Raw genomic sequence first — 17,209 nt, 5'->3', positions numbered from 1 at the left:
AGCCCTAAAATGTTTGTAACAAACAGTCAAACATTACACGAGGCAATACAATTACAACTGATACCCAAAACAACAAGGCTACTCCAATTTCTCAAGGTAGTATTATGAAGTGGTTTACTATTCTACTCATGTATATAATATATATGATGCTGACCATTAGTAATGTCAAACTCATAACAATCAAAATGACCCACATGTGACACGCCTATGTTGACTGTTGGACCTGTTAGTGGTTGAGTGCTCAGGGGGTGATATATACCACATCTATGAATACCCACCCAAAAACCAACTAAATCCACAATACAAAAAGCATCCATATATAGCCCATAATCAAAGACCTCGAAACAATCTAAATTTGCACTCAGCAACCAATTTGGATTGTGGTATTCAGTTTCTCAAGCACACATAGAAACAACTAACGACTTTTTTCCTTTTTAATCAAGATAGTCCTTTCCCTATGTCATACATCCTTTGAACCCTAAGAAGCTAATCTGTTATAACGATGAGTATATAGTTTTGTGTTATTCACTTGACCTCAAACGACATGAAACGAAATAGGTATTCCGATCCGTTTTCCGGCATAGACTTCGTTGACTTATAAGAATTTGCTAATGAGCTTTGTTTATGTTTTCCTCTGGTGAAGAGTAAAGTGACAAGTTCAATCTTAATTCCAGCAGAGACCATGAACTGTGGTAGTTTATAACAATGTTGTAAGACTCCGACGAGAGAGGCATGGTTTGGAAAGGAGAGATCATGTTTTTTTTTTTTTTTTTTTTCGGTACACAACAAAATAACGGTGGTCGATTTATTGCCGCCATCGGAGCAGTGTACCTGAGCAATAGGAGATCGTGTGATTGAGCGACATCTGGTAAATTAGGAATGACCTCAAATTTTCATTTTTCAAAAGATTAGAAAACGTATTGAAAGATATCTTATTGGGCTTAAGTTATTGGATTAAATAAAGTAGTTGTTAAACTAAATAATACCTATATTGGGCTAACTACAACTGAATTGCAGGCTTACGGTTTTTATAAGTTTATAAGATTTCCTAAATGTTTGAACTGAAATCTATGTAGCTATAAATAACTACTAAATGTTCATTTTTCTAATTGTAGTCTAAGTCGATACCATTATATATATTCCATGTGCAAATTATAAAATGAATATAATTATCAGATTTTTTAATCCCCATGGTGATAATATACAAAACAAATCATAAGAATATTTATATAGGCTTATTAGCTTGATAATTTTTTTTATTAAAGGGAAAACTAAATAACATATTCCTAAATAATATCTATGTCTCCTAATAGACTTGAACACACAATCTCTAATTAGAAAGAGTCACTCCTTAAAGTTAGGTCAAAGGCCATTTGATGATCATTAACTTAGTTAGCCAATAATTTTAAATGGATGGTAACTTTTTAGTTGGTCCACCAGAGATAAGTATTATTGATTTAAATAACTAAATTAAGGTATAATACAAACAATATTTATAATATGTATTTAAATATATATGTTTGGACTCATAGAAGAAATTGGTGAACAAGGATATAATGCAAATATTTTGACATTTCAAGGCACGACGATGTAACAAAAAAATAGTAAGGGGCAGAGCAAAGATTTTGGAATAAGGGAGATTTATATCGTAAGAATATATTATAATATATTTGAAACATGAATAACGTAAATTTAAAAGTGAAATTGAAATCTAAAAAATTACCTAAATAAAGGCTAGCTCCGTCTTTGCAATTAATAATAATCTAATCTTATCTCGCTTAAATTTGATAAATAAGTTTTCTCAGTTTCAACATTAACCAGCTCTTTTCGGTATTATTATTCTTTTCAGGTGTGAAATGTATTATGGAACATCTTCCGAAGTATTATCATTAACATGATCAATTGTAGGTTATGGACATTCTTTCGTTCGAAAAATAATTTATTGTTCTTTATTTGCTAAGGATTTACCATGTAAATAAAGAAACAAAATGACATTCATAACAATGTTATAGTTACAACATTGTAGAAAAATTAAATGTATTAATGCCTTGTTAGTGCTTTGAGTATTTAGCATTATAGGAATGTAGTATAGCAGCCAAAGAAACAAAATACAACATCGATTGCCCAACAAACAATAATATGTAGGTTTAGTAAGTAGCAAACATTAAAATTTAAGAATTCATGGCAATTGGGAAAAATGAGGGAGGCACGTGGGATAATTCCACCAAAAAAAGGCTTGCAATTTTGGGCTTGTATTGAGATTTTTTTCCCTTTTCTATAAAACTTTGTGTGATATTTATTATAGAGTTCATGTGAAGTAGCGTTGTTTTAAGTGAAATGTGAAGGTTATTTTGGTTTTGTAAACCAAATTTGAATGTCCTTTAGGAAGTGTTTTAGTAAAAGTCTTGTAGGATATGGAGAGAGGAGGGGTAGTTGGTGGTGTGGTGCCTGAAGATGCATCAAGAAAGGCGGAGGGTTATGGATTGGGGAAGAAAGTGAGTGATAAATACGAGTATTTAATTATCTAATATATCTTTACATAATATTGAATATATAATAAATAACTCAAAATAAAAGATAAGAGAAATATAATCATTTTATGTCTAATAGGGACTAACCATGCAACAAAATCAAATATAAGGAAAAGTTAAAAAAAAAAGTTAGGAACAAAACATACAGATTACCACAAACTATGAGGACCATTCCTGTAATTTACTCAAAAGTTTGTACAGTATTAGTAATAAAATTTAAATTTCAAAATGTTGTAATAAATTTTAAAAACTAACTAAAAGTATAAATTATTTTTTGATATGCACGTGGAAAAGTGACACCATTTAATTTGTTAGATTTTTATAGTAGTTTTCTAAAAAAAAAAAAAAAAAAGCTACTAGAAAAATATTTTCAATAGTTTTCTAGAAAAAAACAATTTAATTAAACCCTTTAATATTAACCCAATTATACAATTTATAAAGGCAAAAGTAAAACGGAAAATCCAACATCCTCGTTGACTCTCGTCTCTGGCTGTCGCCCTTCCTTCCTCGTTGACTCGCCGTTTTCCCTGCCGAGTTACCGCCGTCGGATCTGTAGCTTTCAGCCGTCGTCTTTCTCAGCTTCATCCCTATTGGTTATCATCGCTGCTTCAGGTCTACTTTATCTTCTTGTAGGCAGGTAACTATGAAGACACATTCTTACAATACAAACTAGTTTCAGATATTGTTAGACAATTCTATCTTCTTAATCATAAATCACATCATCATCATTTGTATATATGACAGTTAATCATCAATAGTTGAGATGGTTAGGAAATAACTGTATCACGGCTGTGTATATATGTATTCTGATGTATTTCTAAACTGTGTTGATTCTGCGAGTGATAAAAGTTTTTCTGTTTCCTGAACAAAGAACTTCCCCTCCTATCTTCCTGTCTTCGAAGTTATCTTCAACAATTTCTTCCTCAATTCCTTTATGTTTTCTAATTTAGAAACACGATTTTTTAAGTTTATTTATTTTTAAATAATGTTATCGATCGGCTCCTTATTGGCTCCATTGAAGTCAAAACTTAATGATATTGATATGATAAAGGGCATTTAACTTTGAAGTTTTATCTAGTTTAGAGTTTGAAATTGAACCCTTAGAAAGAGCATCCCTGCTTGTAAGTTTCATAAACATATCATTTGTAACAAACCTATGAATTTTAGTTGAAATCCATTAGATATGATGATACTAGATCTAGTGATAAAGAAATTTAAATTTAAAAAGGTTGGTGTTGCTAATTTTGGGGATCTGTGTTGTTAATTAAGAAACTTTTTTTTTCCTGTTTGGATCTTCAAATTACTGTTTGTTGATATCTAGTGAAAGCTTGAACTTGCATATATCTTATGCAATATCCAGAATGGTATTTTGTGTTGAGTTGTGGGGTAATTAAATCAAAATAGGAACGTTGTAGGTTAAGTGAATAAGCTGAAAAAACAGGGCAATCAAGTCAGTTAGTTGAGTAACTGTTTTCTAAATGATTCCCATGGCAATGTAATTGTTATTCAATATCAATACTTAGCTATATATGTGTTGGTTAAAGGATCCAGAAACTTGTCACATAAGTGCTACTGCCATGAGATTTCTGTTGTTGAGATTTATCAGCCTGTTTCTGTTTGAAATAAGAGCAGTCTCTCTCAGCTTTATTCCCATGTCTCTTTCACACCAGACAACTGAGTTTAGTACTAATTAAGCTATGAATGGCTTTTGAACACAAATCTGAAATCGAGGGTTAAAACACACATACACATTATGGCTCCAGTATTAACTCTAAACTCAAAGTTTGGGGATAAATATTGGCATATTAACACAATTAGAGTTCATGTAATGAGATGTAAACATTTTCTAGGTGTATTAGTTCACATGAAAAAGTTTGGAGATGCATATGTATTGTATTTTAATTACTTGAAAGATTTATTTTTGAGGAATTCAAAGGTATTATTATTATTATTATTATTATAAATTTTATTATTATTGTTGTTGTTGTTGTTGTTGTTGTTAATATTATCATTATTATTATTATTATTATTATTATTATTATTATTATTATTATTATTATTATTATTATTGATGTTTATATTGCTTGAAGAAATTTACTATGTATATTATAAATACTAATAATTTGTTTTTTTTTTATAGAGGCATTATGTACTAGATCCTAACACTGAAGCAGAGTGAGGAAAGCCGGTGAAACCAACTTACATTTTCGATAACCGGTGGAGGAGTTTCAGAGCTTACTTAGATCAGGGCTGGATGTAGGAATACATACTAGGTGTTGCCCAGCTGGAGTAGGCGAAGTGTCATCAACAGATAACTCATAATGGTTGTTCTCTCTGAACTTCGAGAAGGATCTTCACCTTCTTCATCAACTCATGGCCATAGTATATCAACTTGTGGTCCTAGATCATCAACTCAGGATCATAGATATGATGTATTTATAAGTTTTAGAGGTGTTGACACTCGTCTGAATTTTACTAAATATCTTTATGAGGCCCTTGTAGATGCCAATATCACTACCTTCTTGGATGATGAAGAGGTTGAAACAGGGGAAGATTTGAAACCGGAACTCGAGAGTGCAATTAAGGCATCTCGGGCTTCTATTATTGTGTTGTCTAAGAATTACGCTTCTTCAACATGGTGTCTGGATGAATTGGTGCTTATCCTTGAGCAGCGTATGAAATCAAACCATATTGTCATCCCAATCTTTTATCATGTGGAGCCAACCCATGTCAGGAAGCGACAAAGTAGCTTTGGAGATGCAATGTCTAAGCATAAACAGAAAATGGATGAAGAGACAGATGAAAATAAAAGAAGTCAATGGGTTCAAAAGATGGACCGATGGAATAAAGCACTTATCAAAGTTGCTAATTTAAAAGGAAATGACATAAATGGCAGGTAACCACATATTCAACCTTATGAAAAATGTCAATATCATCTTCACCCTATGCATTTTGGTATGTTTTTATTTTATTTTTTATTTTTTGTAAATATCATCATGTAGACATATATTTGATAAAATAGGATAACTAAGATGCATATTTTGTATAAATATAACATTGTTGCATAAAATAGGAATAAGACGAAATGTTGTTGCATAAATAAATCCTTAACCCTTTTATTAAAAAGCAAATTTTGAATAGGTTGCTATACATCTACTAATAGTTATATCATACCACCTTAAAATCATAGCACCTTTTATGATAAATAACTTTTGTTGTAAGTAGTAAAGGATAACTATTTTTTTAGGGCTCACAACATTGATAGTTAAGTTTGATGGTCTTGTAGAAACATAGTGAAGTTACAAGGCCCATTAGTGAAAACATGTATTACATTGGTAATTTTGGTCTTATTTTACATAAATATTTATGACGTTACACATTAGATATGTATACGGTTAGAAATTTAGAATGAAGACAATATGGTTTGTTGGGAAGAATAAATTAAAACTTTAAAACTAATAGTTGTTGCTAAGGAATCAGATTTCTGGAATATTATCTTGTCATTGATAAAGATGTTAAACCCTCATTTATAAATCAACCAGTGTACCTAAAACAGAAAAACACAAATAAAGTAACCTAAAAGCAAATAAACCCTATTCCACATATATCTAACACTAACATTTATGATATAATTTTGATTTGGATCTTTATTTAAATAAAATCTCGAAAATCTGGTTTGTTAGTTTATTGGATTGTATTTTGTAATTCTTATTAAATCAAGCTTCAGGTTTGAGAGTGAGTTTATTGAAGAAATTGTGAAGAACATCAACCGTAGATTACATTTACCTTTAGGGAGTATTCGGCCACTACTTATTGGGATGGACGATTCCATTAACTTCATCACCTCATGGTTGAAAGATGGATCCTCACATACGGCAGATATACTCACTATTTCGGGTATAGGCGGGATCGGGAAGACATCTTTAGCCAAACATGTGTATGGGCTATATTCTCGTGAGTTTCAAACAAGCAGCTTTATTGAAGATATCACAAGAAAATGTGATGGAAAATTTAATGGGTTGCTTGATTTACAAAAACAACTCTGCTATGAAATTTCAAAACCAAGTTCAATTCACGTTTATGATGTTTCAGTGAACACCTCAAAGATAGAGAATGCACTAGCCCGTAAAAAGGCATTTCTAGTTCTTGATGATATCAATACTCTTGTTCAGTTAGATGCATTACTTGGAAGCAAAGGTTTTCATCCCGGAACCAAAGTTATAATTACAACAAAGGACAGATGGTTGACAGAGAGTTGTGTACTATTCAAAACAAACATTAGACCCAAGCATGCAAAACACTTCCTTGAAGGTTTAAATTGGACCGAGTCAAGGAAACTTTTTTGCTTTCATGCATTCATGTGCAACCATCCCAAGGCAGGTTTCGAAGAGGTATTGGATAAGCTTGTGAAGTATTGTCAAGGACTACCATTGGCTCTTGAAGTATTGGGCAAGTCTTTGCATAATCGGGATGTGGGGTACTGGGAAGGTTGCATGGAAGGGCTAATGAAAGAAGTTAGTTCCCCTGTAAATAATGTCTTGAGGATGAGCTTTGACTCTTTGCTATCCAAAAACGACAAGGAATTGTTTAAGCATATTGCTTGTTTTTTTGTTGGAACAGATAGATATGTTAGTGAAACAATATTAGAGGCATGTGATATAAACACAAGATCTGGAATTACGAATCTCATTGACAGATGTCTTCTTAGTATTGGACGGAATAATGAATTGAAGATGCATCAGTTGGTTCAAGAGATGGGTAGATTCGTTGTAGGTCAAGAGTCACATGACAAGCCATGGAAGCGAAGTCGTGTATGGTATCATAAGGATTCCTTCAGAGTGTTAAAAGAAAAAAAGGTAAGAGGCCATGCATGATTTTAGTAGTGTGCATGTACAAAATATTTGGTATTCTCTAATTTGTTTATTTTCATTATGTTTCTTCTTAGGGTAAGGGAAATCTTCTAGGCCTTGCCCTTGACATGCGAATGCTTGAGAAAGAGAAGTTGGGAACATCATTTGAGCTGAAAACAGATGCATTGAGTAACATGTATAGTCTTATGCTACTACAACTTAATTATGTGCACTTGTATGGGACTTATGAGAATTTTCCAGAGGAATTAAGAGGCTTGTGTATGCATGGGTTTCATTTAAAGTCTATACCTTCAGAGTTACCTATAGAGAATCTTGTTGCTCTTGACATGTCATATAGCAATATTGAATCATTTGTCAGTTATAGTAATCCACAACAACTTGAGAAGAGGCAAAAGGTAAACTTATCTTTATTAAATATTCATGCATGTGATTTGATGAAACTAATACCATATTAACTTATTTCTATTTTTTTAGTTGGATGGACCATGCATAAAAGAGAAAAGGTTATTTTGTTCACTGAAGATTCTTAATTTAAGTTTCTGTAAACAACTTCAGAGTGTTGGTGACTTTGACCTACTCCCTGCGCTTGAGAGGTTAATACTTAGAAACTGCATTGGTTTGCTTGATGTTTGTGAAACAATTCAGCATTGTGTTGAACTTATCCTCATCGATCTGAGCTATTGCAAGAAGCTTGAAAAGCTTCCAAGAAATATAGGCATGTTAAAGAAGGTTAAAACAGTGTTGCTTGATGGTTGTAATCTTGGTGAATCTCAAATCAAGAATATGGATATGGATTCACTGGAAATGTGCACGGTTAACAACATTGGCATAAACCAAAAAACCTCTTTCTCTGCCTTTGTGGGTGCTATACCACATGATTTGAAGTCCTTTGCAATGTCTTTACCAAGGTCTTTGGTAACATTGTCAATTGCAAAGAACAAGTTGTCCAATGAATCCTTTCCCATGGACTTCAGTTGTCTATCCATGTTAAAGGAGTTATATTTAGATCGCAATCCAATCAATTCCATGCCAAGTTGTGTGAGAACCCTTCCTGGACTTGAGATACTTAGTATGGATAATTGTAAAAAATTGAAGTCAGTCGAGTATCCTCCACGTACACTAAGAAAGTTGTTTATTAATCCTCATGATTTGTATGATATAGAAAAAGTTGTATTTAATCCAGAAATGTCCCCACTCCAGCTATCAATAAATGGGTCAGATGATGCATCTTGGATAATTGAAGGCATGGTCGAAATCCAACCAATGGTGAGTGTTGAGGAAAAGTTATTACATAGATTGGGCTGGACTAATTTAGACTTCCTTAACCAAAGGCACATGGGAACTAATTATTCAGAATCTGAAATCCAGGTTTTGTCTATTTAACTTAACTGTCTTACTTTATGTGAATACCTATAATATAATATAATTGGCATGGTGATTAATTAAGGTAGTTGTATTTGGCAGATGATTTATGAATTTGGAATATTCAGCACAAGGTATGAGGCGGAGGAGATGCCAAGTTGGTTTAGGCATAGAAGTGAGGGGCCATCAATATCATTTACCATCCCATCATCATCTCCAAACAACATTAGAGGACTCAACTTCTGTTCTCTGCAGAGGTTGCGAGGTTTTGATGAGATATATCCCTTTGCTGGTCATTTTCCTACGACGCCAATGATGACAGTTAGTAATATAACAAAGAACCGCATGTGGATATATGAACGTCACAGGGACAGATTTAATGTAGGTGGAAAGTGTTGTTGGGTGATGTTAAGTCATTGGATGTTTGGGATGAATGAGATGGATGCTGGTGACCACATTATTATTACTGTTACAGAGCGGCGTTATGTACTTGTAAAGGAGTGTGGGGTGAGTCTTGTGTATGATGAAGGAGAGAAGATGGATGAAGAAGAAGATGTGTTGGGTTATTACAAGTCATGGAATCACATAATTGGTGGAGATCTCTCTCCTTTTCAAACAACAACCGGAGAATACATCTTAGAAAAAGGGCGGTTTTCTTCACATGGCATTATATTGTATCCCTATCATCGTAAATTCATTACGGAAGGCCCCGACTATCAAGGTAGATGTCATTTATTAAATATTTTATTGTCATGTCTTATGTATAATGATCTGACCCATGTCCCAACTTTTTTAGTTAGATGGATAATGACCCATTTATTTTATTAGATAAATAAATGTTTCATATAACCTAAATCCAATCCACCCATTTATCATTGATTTTTATTTGTTGACCACTACAATAAGAGTTTGTTTTTATAAAATATGAAAAATAAAATCTCTCATTCTAACTTTTAAATGGATCGACCCAAGTAATGATCCATCTGAATTGGTCTATGTCAACTCATTTAGTCTTGATATGTTGGATCACATACAAGTATGGGGACCCAATACAAACTACTTTCTCCAGGTGGATGTTTGTAAATAATAAATTAACATACTACTTTTTATTTGTTTTCAGTAAAAGAGAGAGGGTGGTTCAGATCTTTATCCCCCAAAGAAGCCTGACATACTTGGTCGTGCATGTGAGGTATACTTTTTGACAACCCAAAACTAAACCTTTCTCTCATCACATGCATAAAAGGCGTACACAACAAAAAAATGCTTTCATCAAATTTCTTGATTGGTTTAGGATGTAACTAAATAAAAGGAGTTATAACCTTATAATGAATGCTTGAAAAAGACAACTTCAAATACATGATATCTTAGGCAATTATTGTCAATTTTTTTGTTGTTAAGAATTTTAATCATACAATGCCTCTGTTGTAGTTCTTTACAACAGTCTTAGTCTTTCCCTTAAGGGCTTCCTCCTCATTCTGAACTTCCTTCAATTTATTTACCTACATTTCATATTCCTGGGCTTTCTGAGTTTTGAATTGTTTTCTCTACATGTTTAGAGGCTACATTTGCAAGATGCTTTTTGAGTTCATTTATAGAAATATAGAATTGGAAAAATCAAATACTTGATCCTTTGATGAGTTTGTTGACGTCGGATTAGCGACCATAAGTTAGAACTAGGCTTGTTTATTGGAGTCCTCATCAGATGATGACCAGGTCTCCACTTCAGTTGATATTTCTCCACCACATTTGTCCCATGTGCACTTTCTCATTTGTCTCAGCCTCTCGTAATTTCTAGAAATAATATGATCCATGCTTAACCACCTTTTATTTACATTGCAATCATTGGAAAAATGATTTTTCTCCACCATATCTGTGAAACTGAACTATATAATAACATGCAAGTTTAAATTTAGTTGGGGTTTAAACTTTCATCATCTTTGGAAGTTTATACAGTCGGGTAGCATTCAGGAATGTGTTAACTGGAGGTTGTTGTTTGTAATCATTTCTAAAAGTATTTCCTCTGTTTGGATTCTTCATGTATTTGTGGAACTTCTTTGTTAGAAAATCCAAAATTTAATAACATTTTTTCGGAATCCAACTTTCCTCAGCCTCGATCTCTAGTCTCTTATCTCTGGTTCTTTTACCACAAATGCACAGGGGTTCGCTTCATAGTTTCCATTTCCTTCAATAAACTTTATATAACCTTGGACTATTGTTTGACTAGCTGAGATCATTGAATTCCCTATAATCAATGGCAATGGTCCCACCGAATTGTACTTTGAACAATCAGTTTTAGGTGTTATGTTACTACTCCCTGTATTGATAAATTGCTAAGATCTTTAGGTGTTTAGATTGCAATTGTCAATATTTACCATTGACCTCCTAATCTATACACAAATTTTATATTTCTCTTTTTTTTTTTTTTTTTCACTCAAAGCCTTTTTAACTTGGTAACACGTGTACTATAGAACTCGAGGGTTTCAGTTAGTGACTCTATAGCTGATGCTTTACAATTGTTGTATTCGTTTAGTAGTCTCCTATTTTTATGGAGATCTTCTGATCCTTTGATTTTATTCTTTAACATGTCCCACATTTATTTTGCTGATTGACATAGATCATGTATTTTATTGCAATCATGTGTCAATGATTTTTGGTAGTATTTGTTTTGTTTGTGACACTGACCCACATATAACTAAACTGGACCCCAAGTCTTTAAAATGTGTCTTTCTTGGCTACTCTTGACTCCAGAAAGGGTATAAGTGTTTCTCTCCCACTCTTAATCGATATAGTCTCTCGAGATGTTACATTTCATGAAAATATTTATTCCCGGTGTTTGTATCCAGTCAGAGGGATAGTGATTGTTTGTTAGTTTGTACGATATCTACTCATGATCCACATTCGTCTGAGGTATCCTCTCCATTTGTTCCCACACAACTTCAAGAGTTTGCTAGGCCACCCATTGTGCAAGTGTACTATAGCTGACACATCCTCTCCTAATCCACTACCATTCTCGTTTGCAGATCCAATATTTGATGATCCCTTGGTGGTTGACTTCTCTATGACCTTGATGTCGCCATTGCCCTTCGAAAACGTAAGCGTACATGTATGTATCCTATTGCATCTTTCGTCATCTGTGATAGTTTATCTGGACACTCACGCTCGTTGGATTCCACGTTCAACTCTATTCCTATTTCCAAACCTGTTGATGAATTTTGACCCATTTTGGATGGCGGGACGCTATAACTGAGGAAATGAATACTCTTGATCATAACGGTTTATGGGCCTTTATAGACTTACCTACGGGTAAAAAGGCAATTAGTTGTAAATGGGTGTTTCCGGTGAAAGTTAACCCAAACGACTTTGTGGCCTGACTAAAGGCACAATTAGATTTCAAACAGAATATCTAGTTCACTTGAAATACTTTATGGGAACAGAAGTCTCGCATTCGGAAAAGAATTTTCTTATCGTACTGGAAGTATTGCTTAGATATATGCAGTGATTCTGGTCAGATTGAGTCAAAACCTTGTGGAGCCATTATGATTCCAAATGTAAAGCTAAGAGCAAATAAAGGAGATCTCCTTGAGAATCTGGAAAAGCATAGAAGAATTGAGGGAAAGCTGAACTATCTAACGATTACGTGAGTGTATATCGTTTTTCCATTTTGGACGTTATTGCCCAAACTATGGAATATCTAAAAGGTGCACCGATCTCTGGCATTCTATAACAAAATCATGGTGATCATGTTATAGAAGGATTTATCGATGCCGACTATTATGGTGACCATACTAATAAGTAGTCTAGGGTATTGTATTTTTGTTGGCAGAAATCTAGTTTCTTAGAAGAGTAAGAAACAAAATGTTGTTTCTCGATTAAGTGTTGAATTTGAATACATGGCTATGGCTCAAACCAACTGTGAGCTACTACGGTTGTAACATTCATGCACATGTTGGTGATTTTAGTGTTATCAACATATTTTGGTGTAGTTAGTATTAGTATCAAGGCATGATGATTTCACTTTACGTTCTAAGACTGGAGGTGCGGGGTGAACACACAAATCGATAATCATGTCATGATGATGTGGCGACGGTTTTCCCCTTATAACTACTATTAACTACCATATTCCATGTGTGAAAGGAAGATGGATGTTGCATGCAAGATAGAATAACCGAATTTTTTTTTCTTCTCACTGTACCAAACTATGAAACTGTCTCAAAGAACACAAGTATTATGTGCTTGTGAATCATAACAATCCTTTGATCTGATTTGATTTCTTGGATTATCCCATAAGTCTATATTCGTGTAACCTCAAGGGTCAAATTACAGATTTTGGAAAGTATTGTAATCACAATCTAAGAAATTATCCAAGTTATTGTTATTCGATATTCCCTAAATTCTAAAGCAACTATTATGGTTGCAAACAATCCTATTTTTCATGAAAGAACCAAACACATTGAAATTGTTTGAAACTTTACTCGCGAGAAGGTTGAATATGGACTATCACTACACCTCATATTAGAGCAGGAAGTCAGCTCGTTGGTGTATTTACTAAATCATTACTTGGGAGTCGAATTTCTTATGTCTTAACAAGTGAAAATTGTTAACATCTATGCTCCAAGTTAGAATTAATCAGACCCATTTGAACTTGTATATATGTAGCATAGGGTTTCCTTCGGGTGAGCATACCGAAAATCGCATAAACTGAAACCGAAACAAAAGCCGATGGTGTGGATTATAGTTTTGCAAAAACCGAAAGTTGGAAACAGGATTAATAAGGAATTTCAACTTCATACATTACTCTTGGATTTTAGCCTTCTTTCCTTCAAATGAAAGTTATGTAAATTCTGTAATTTAACTTCACAGATGAAATGCTTGTGAAGATTAGATACAAAGTTCAATATGAGGTTAAAGCCTCATTATATGTAAAAAAAACATCACGTATAGAGAACGTAAATTTACCACAAATGCACTGGGGTTCGCTTCATAGTTTGCATTTCTTCCAATAAACATTATATAACCTTGAACTATTATTTGACTACCAAAGATCATTTGAATTCCCTCTAATCAATGACAATGGTCCCACCGAATTGTATTGGACTTTGAACAACCACTTTTTCATGTTATGCTACTTCTCTATGTATTGATAAATTACTAAGATCTTTAGGAGTTTAGACTACAATTCTCATTGTTTACCATTGATCTCCTAGAGTACTAGACGTAAATTTCATATTTATCTTTCTTCACTTGAAGCTTTTTCAGCTTGCTAACAAGCATACTATACAAGTCAAGGATTTCAGTTGGTTAGGCTTCTCTTGGTATGGACATGTTCTGATTCTTTGATTTTATTTTTTAACATATCCCATATTTATTTAGCTAATTAACATATATGTACAAACAAATATAAAGAGATCATTTTGTATTGCATGGCCATCATGTGTCAAAGTCACTAAGTTAAGTGTTTGTTTTTTAGAAAAAAACTCTTTAGACCTCTTATTGTTGCGCGGTGCAGCACACGCACAACACTTTTCATCTCGCAGCTGTTTGTTTTTCAGAAGTCTTCGGATTAAAAAACATCTGCGCGTTTTCTTCTTAGCGCAGCACTTATTTGACCTCTTCTTGCCTCTTCCAACCCCTTCTTCTTTCTTTTTTTCTTGCTAAAATATTGATTATATATTTATGAAATCTTATTTCACTTTTTTTTTTGTTTTTGTTCCGTTTGTTTTTGTTTTTTTTTTAATTCTTGTTGAATTTTTTTCCTTTTTTTTATATTGAATAATAATAATTTGTTGATTAATATCATTATTTTTTTTGTTAAAATATCATTATTTTTGCTGAAATATCATAAATTTTTGCCAAAATGTTATACATTATTAAATTTTCGGTATTAAAAAACTATTTTCGGATTATAAAATTAGTTTATTTTAATTTTTTAATATTTGCAGCTGCATGCAGATGTTAAAAAAACAAATATGCTTCTTATTACAGTCTGCAGCCGTTTGGTCCAACTTTTATACTGCAGAGGGTTGCAGAGGTAGTCTGCAGACTTTATGGATTTTTGCTTCAAAAAAACAAACAACACGATATAGTTCTCACCATACAATGTACTTGTAAGAATGTCATAATATGTCATGGAAATGTAGTTCACTATATAGGGTCATGAGGAGTCATCAAGTCTGTTGAATCAAGAAAATGTAACATAATATAAATATTTCCAACTAACATCTGTTTTAATAGCATTTTGTATTATATTTTCTGCATATTTTGTGAGATTATATATTTTGCTTACTTTTCCTTTTATCTGTAGTACAAGGGGGAATCTTCAAGGTCATGTCCTTGACATGAAGATGCTACATTAACTTAATCTCATGAAACTCAATGAGCTATATCCTAATTTTTTCCTGAAGAATTAAGATGGTTTGCTTGTTGTAACCTCTAGTAACGATTTATCTTTTCGGTTTTTTGTTGTGATAGTTGTAGCAGGGGATAACAATATGAATGGGTTTTGAGTTGATAATAAACATGTAAGGAATATGATGTAAGTTGTAATGTTGTTTTTATTACTTTATATATTTGATATTTTTTTGATTTTGTTCATGTGATTGAGAGAAAAGACTAAAATGTGATTGTGAGTTTTGATTCTCATGTTTCAATGTTTTGCTGCTACTTGTTCAGTAAAGTGAAATTCTAAGTGATATAACTGGGAAAGTCTATTATGTAGCCACAACTTAGACCATTTCCTTTCTGCTTTTTTGGTTATAAAATCCCCCAATTTCTTACTGTTTGTGTTTCTGTGTTGCTGGTTACAACATATTGTCGGCTATGCTTTATGATTATGTTTGATTACACAATACACATTTATTTTTGTGCTCTTGTTCCCTTTTCAAATTGATAGTCAACACTCAACAAAAGATTGTCTTTGGAACATTTTGTCATTTCCTTGTATAATTACTCAATTTATAAAGTTCATATAACACACAAGCCTTTCTCATTGCACATTTTGCCGTTTCCTTCTATTATTACTCGACTTTAACTTTCTAGAACACTTGGATTTCATATAACACTTATCATCCATTAAAAAGTTTGATATTATAATTTTCATATAGGAATGGAACTTAGTAAGCATATTTCATTAGCATTTGTAATAAAAGACCAAGAAGTCAATATTTCATGACATACCATTCCCTTCACATCATCAATAATACATTGTCACTAGAATTTCTGAAAAGCACTTAGAAGAGGAAGAAAGCTAACAAAAACAATCCAAATGCATTGTAAAATGGTGACACCAAGCTCACCTCAACTCACCCCCTTCTCTACCCACCTCTCAGGCTCACCAAAACTCATCCCATACATACCTCATTTGAATCTTAATTTTTTCATTGGTTATTTGGAGAATAGTTATATATATATATATTTCACCCTTGAAAATCAAAATTGAGAACGATACAGATAGTCTTCATTAGTTGTCTTTTCTAGAAATAAAATTTATCATTTTTTGTGTTACTTTGTGATCAATACCTTAACTGAAGTACTGAACAAACCTATGACTTGGTTTTTGATCAATGTCCTCTCATGTAATCAATTTTGATAGAAAATCATTATAAAACTAAACACTCTCACCCCAGAAAAACCAAAATCTATAAAAAGATAAAACACAGAGGCGCTTTTTGTAATTTAGTCAACAAGGATTTACTTGCAGAAGAATAAGTACCACTTGAGGGTTTACTTCCGAAGTCCTTTCCAAACCAAGACACCAACTTCAATAAATAGCAATGTACTTTCATTATTTATTTATTATAGCATCATGCTTTCATTTCTTTCTAATAGGACATGTAATTAAAAAAAAAAATCAGATTAATGTATTATACTTTGAATAATTTACAAAATAATAGCATTGTATTTTCAACTTTTTTTTTCTTATTAGGATACAATACTTTGAAAAAACGTATCCACTTATAGCAGTGAAAATTGATTTGTATCGAGATAAAATTGCTATAACTGATAGATTTCAAAGTACATTGTTGTAATAGGATAAAATGAAAGTAGGATACTACTCTACTCACGTATTTAAGATACACGACACTGACCATTAGCAATGTGATGTCAAACTCATAACAATCAAAGATCAAGACGTCTTCCACCATTTTGGATAGCTAGCCAACAACTGCCATTTGATGTTGCTAAAAAGTTGGATACATATTGAGCTGTGAATTTTTCCTACCACACATAAATAAAGAACTATGAAAAGATATAAACTAAAAAGACACGATGGTTGTTTGTAAAGAAGACAAAAGTTCTTGTGTATACTTGTTATAAGACACCTCTACATGCTTATCCTAGTAGTACTTAAGAAGGTCAGTCTATAAGTGATCTCAAATTCAAGTATGGGTATCACCTTCCTTGCTTATGGGACTTTGTGATTTACCTTCCCCATGTTCGTTGTAGAAT

General features: G+C 32.8%; 1 protein-coding gene across 8 annotated transcripts; it reads left to right on the top strand.

Annotated features, from left to right (window-relative positions):
- Window positions 1-2,990: 2,990 nt before the first annotated feature.
- Window positions 2,991-15,349, top strand: LOC145041378 (disease resistance protein RUN1-like). Of its 8 annotated transcripts, none has more exons than XR_013680161.1 (9): window positions 2,991-3,168; window positions 4,672-5,427; window positions 6,259-7,387; window positions 7,477-7,797; window positions 7,877-8,770; window positions 8,867-9,485; window positions 9,885-9,953; window positions 14,021-14,076; window positions 15,066-15,349. XR_013680161.1 is itself a non-coding variant. In XM_078989446.1 (8 exons), the coding sequence occupies exons 2-7, from the start codon at window positions 4,853-4,855 to the stop codon at window positions 9,929-9,931; spliced, it is 3,483 nt and encodes a 1,160-aa protein (XP_078845572.1). In that variant the 5' UTR covers window positions 2,991-3,168; window positions 4,672-4,852; the 3' UTR covers window positions 9,932-9,953; window positions 15,066-15,349. The 8 variants fall into 8 exon arrangements, 4 of the variants coding, with proteins under 4 accessions (XP_078845572.1, XP_078845536.1, XP_078845561.1 ...); XR_013680154.1 differs by having other exon boundaries at window positions 14,012-14,076; XR_013680176.1 differs by lacking the exon at window positions 15,066-15,349 and adding an exon at window positions 14,704-15,035.
- Window positions 15,350-17,209: the final 1,860 nt, after the last annotated feature.

Source organism: Lactuca saligna, chromosome 1 (genome assembly GCF_052625555.1).
Source record: "Lactuca saligna cultivar CGN05327 chromosome 1, ASM5262555v1, whole genome shotgun sequence".
In the NCBI taxonomy this organism is placed as follows: domain Eukaryota; kingdom Viridiplantae; phylum Streptophyta; class Magnoliopsida; order Asterales; family Asteraceae; genus Lactuca; species Lactuca saligna.
The sequence above is the reverse complement of the archived record's forward strand: the minus strand, read 5'-3'. Positions and strand labels throughout refer to the sequence as shown.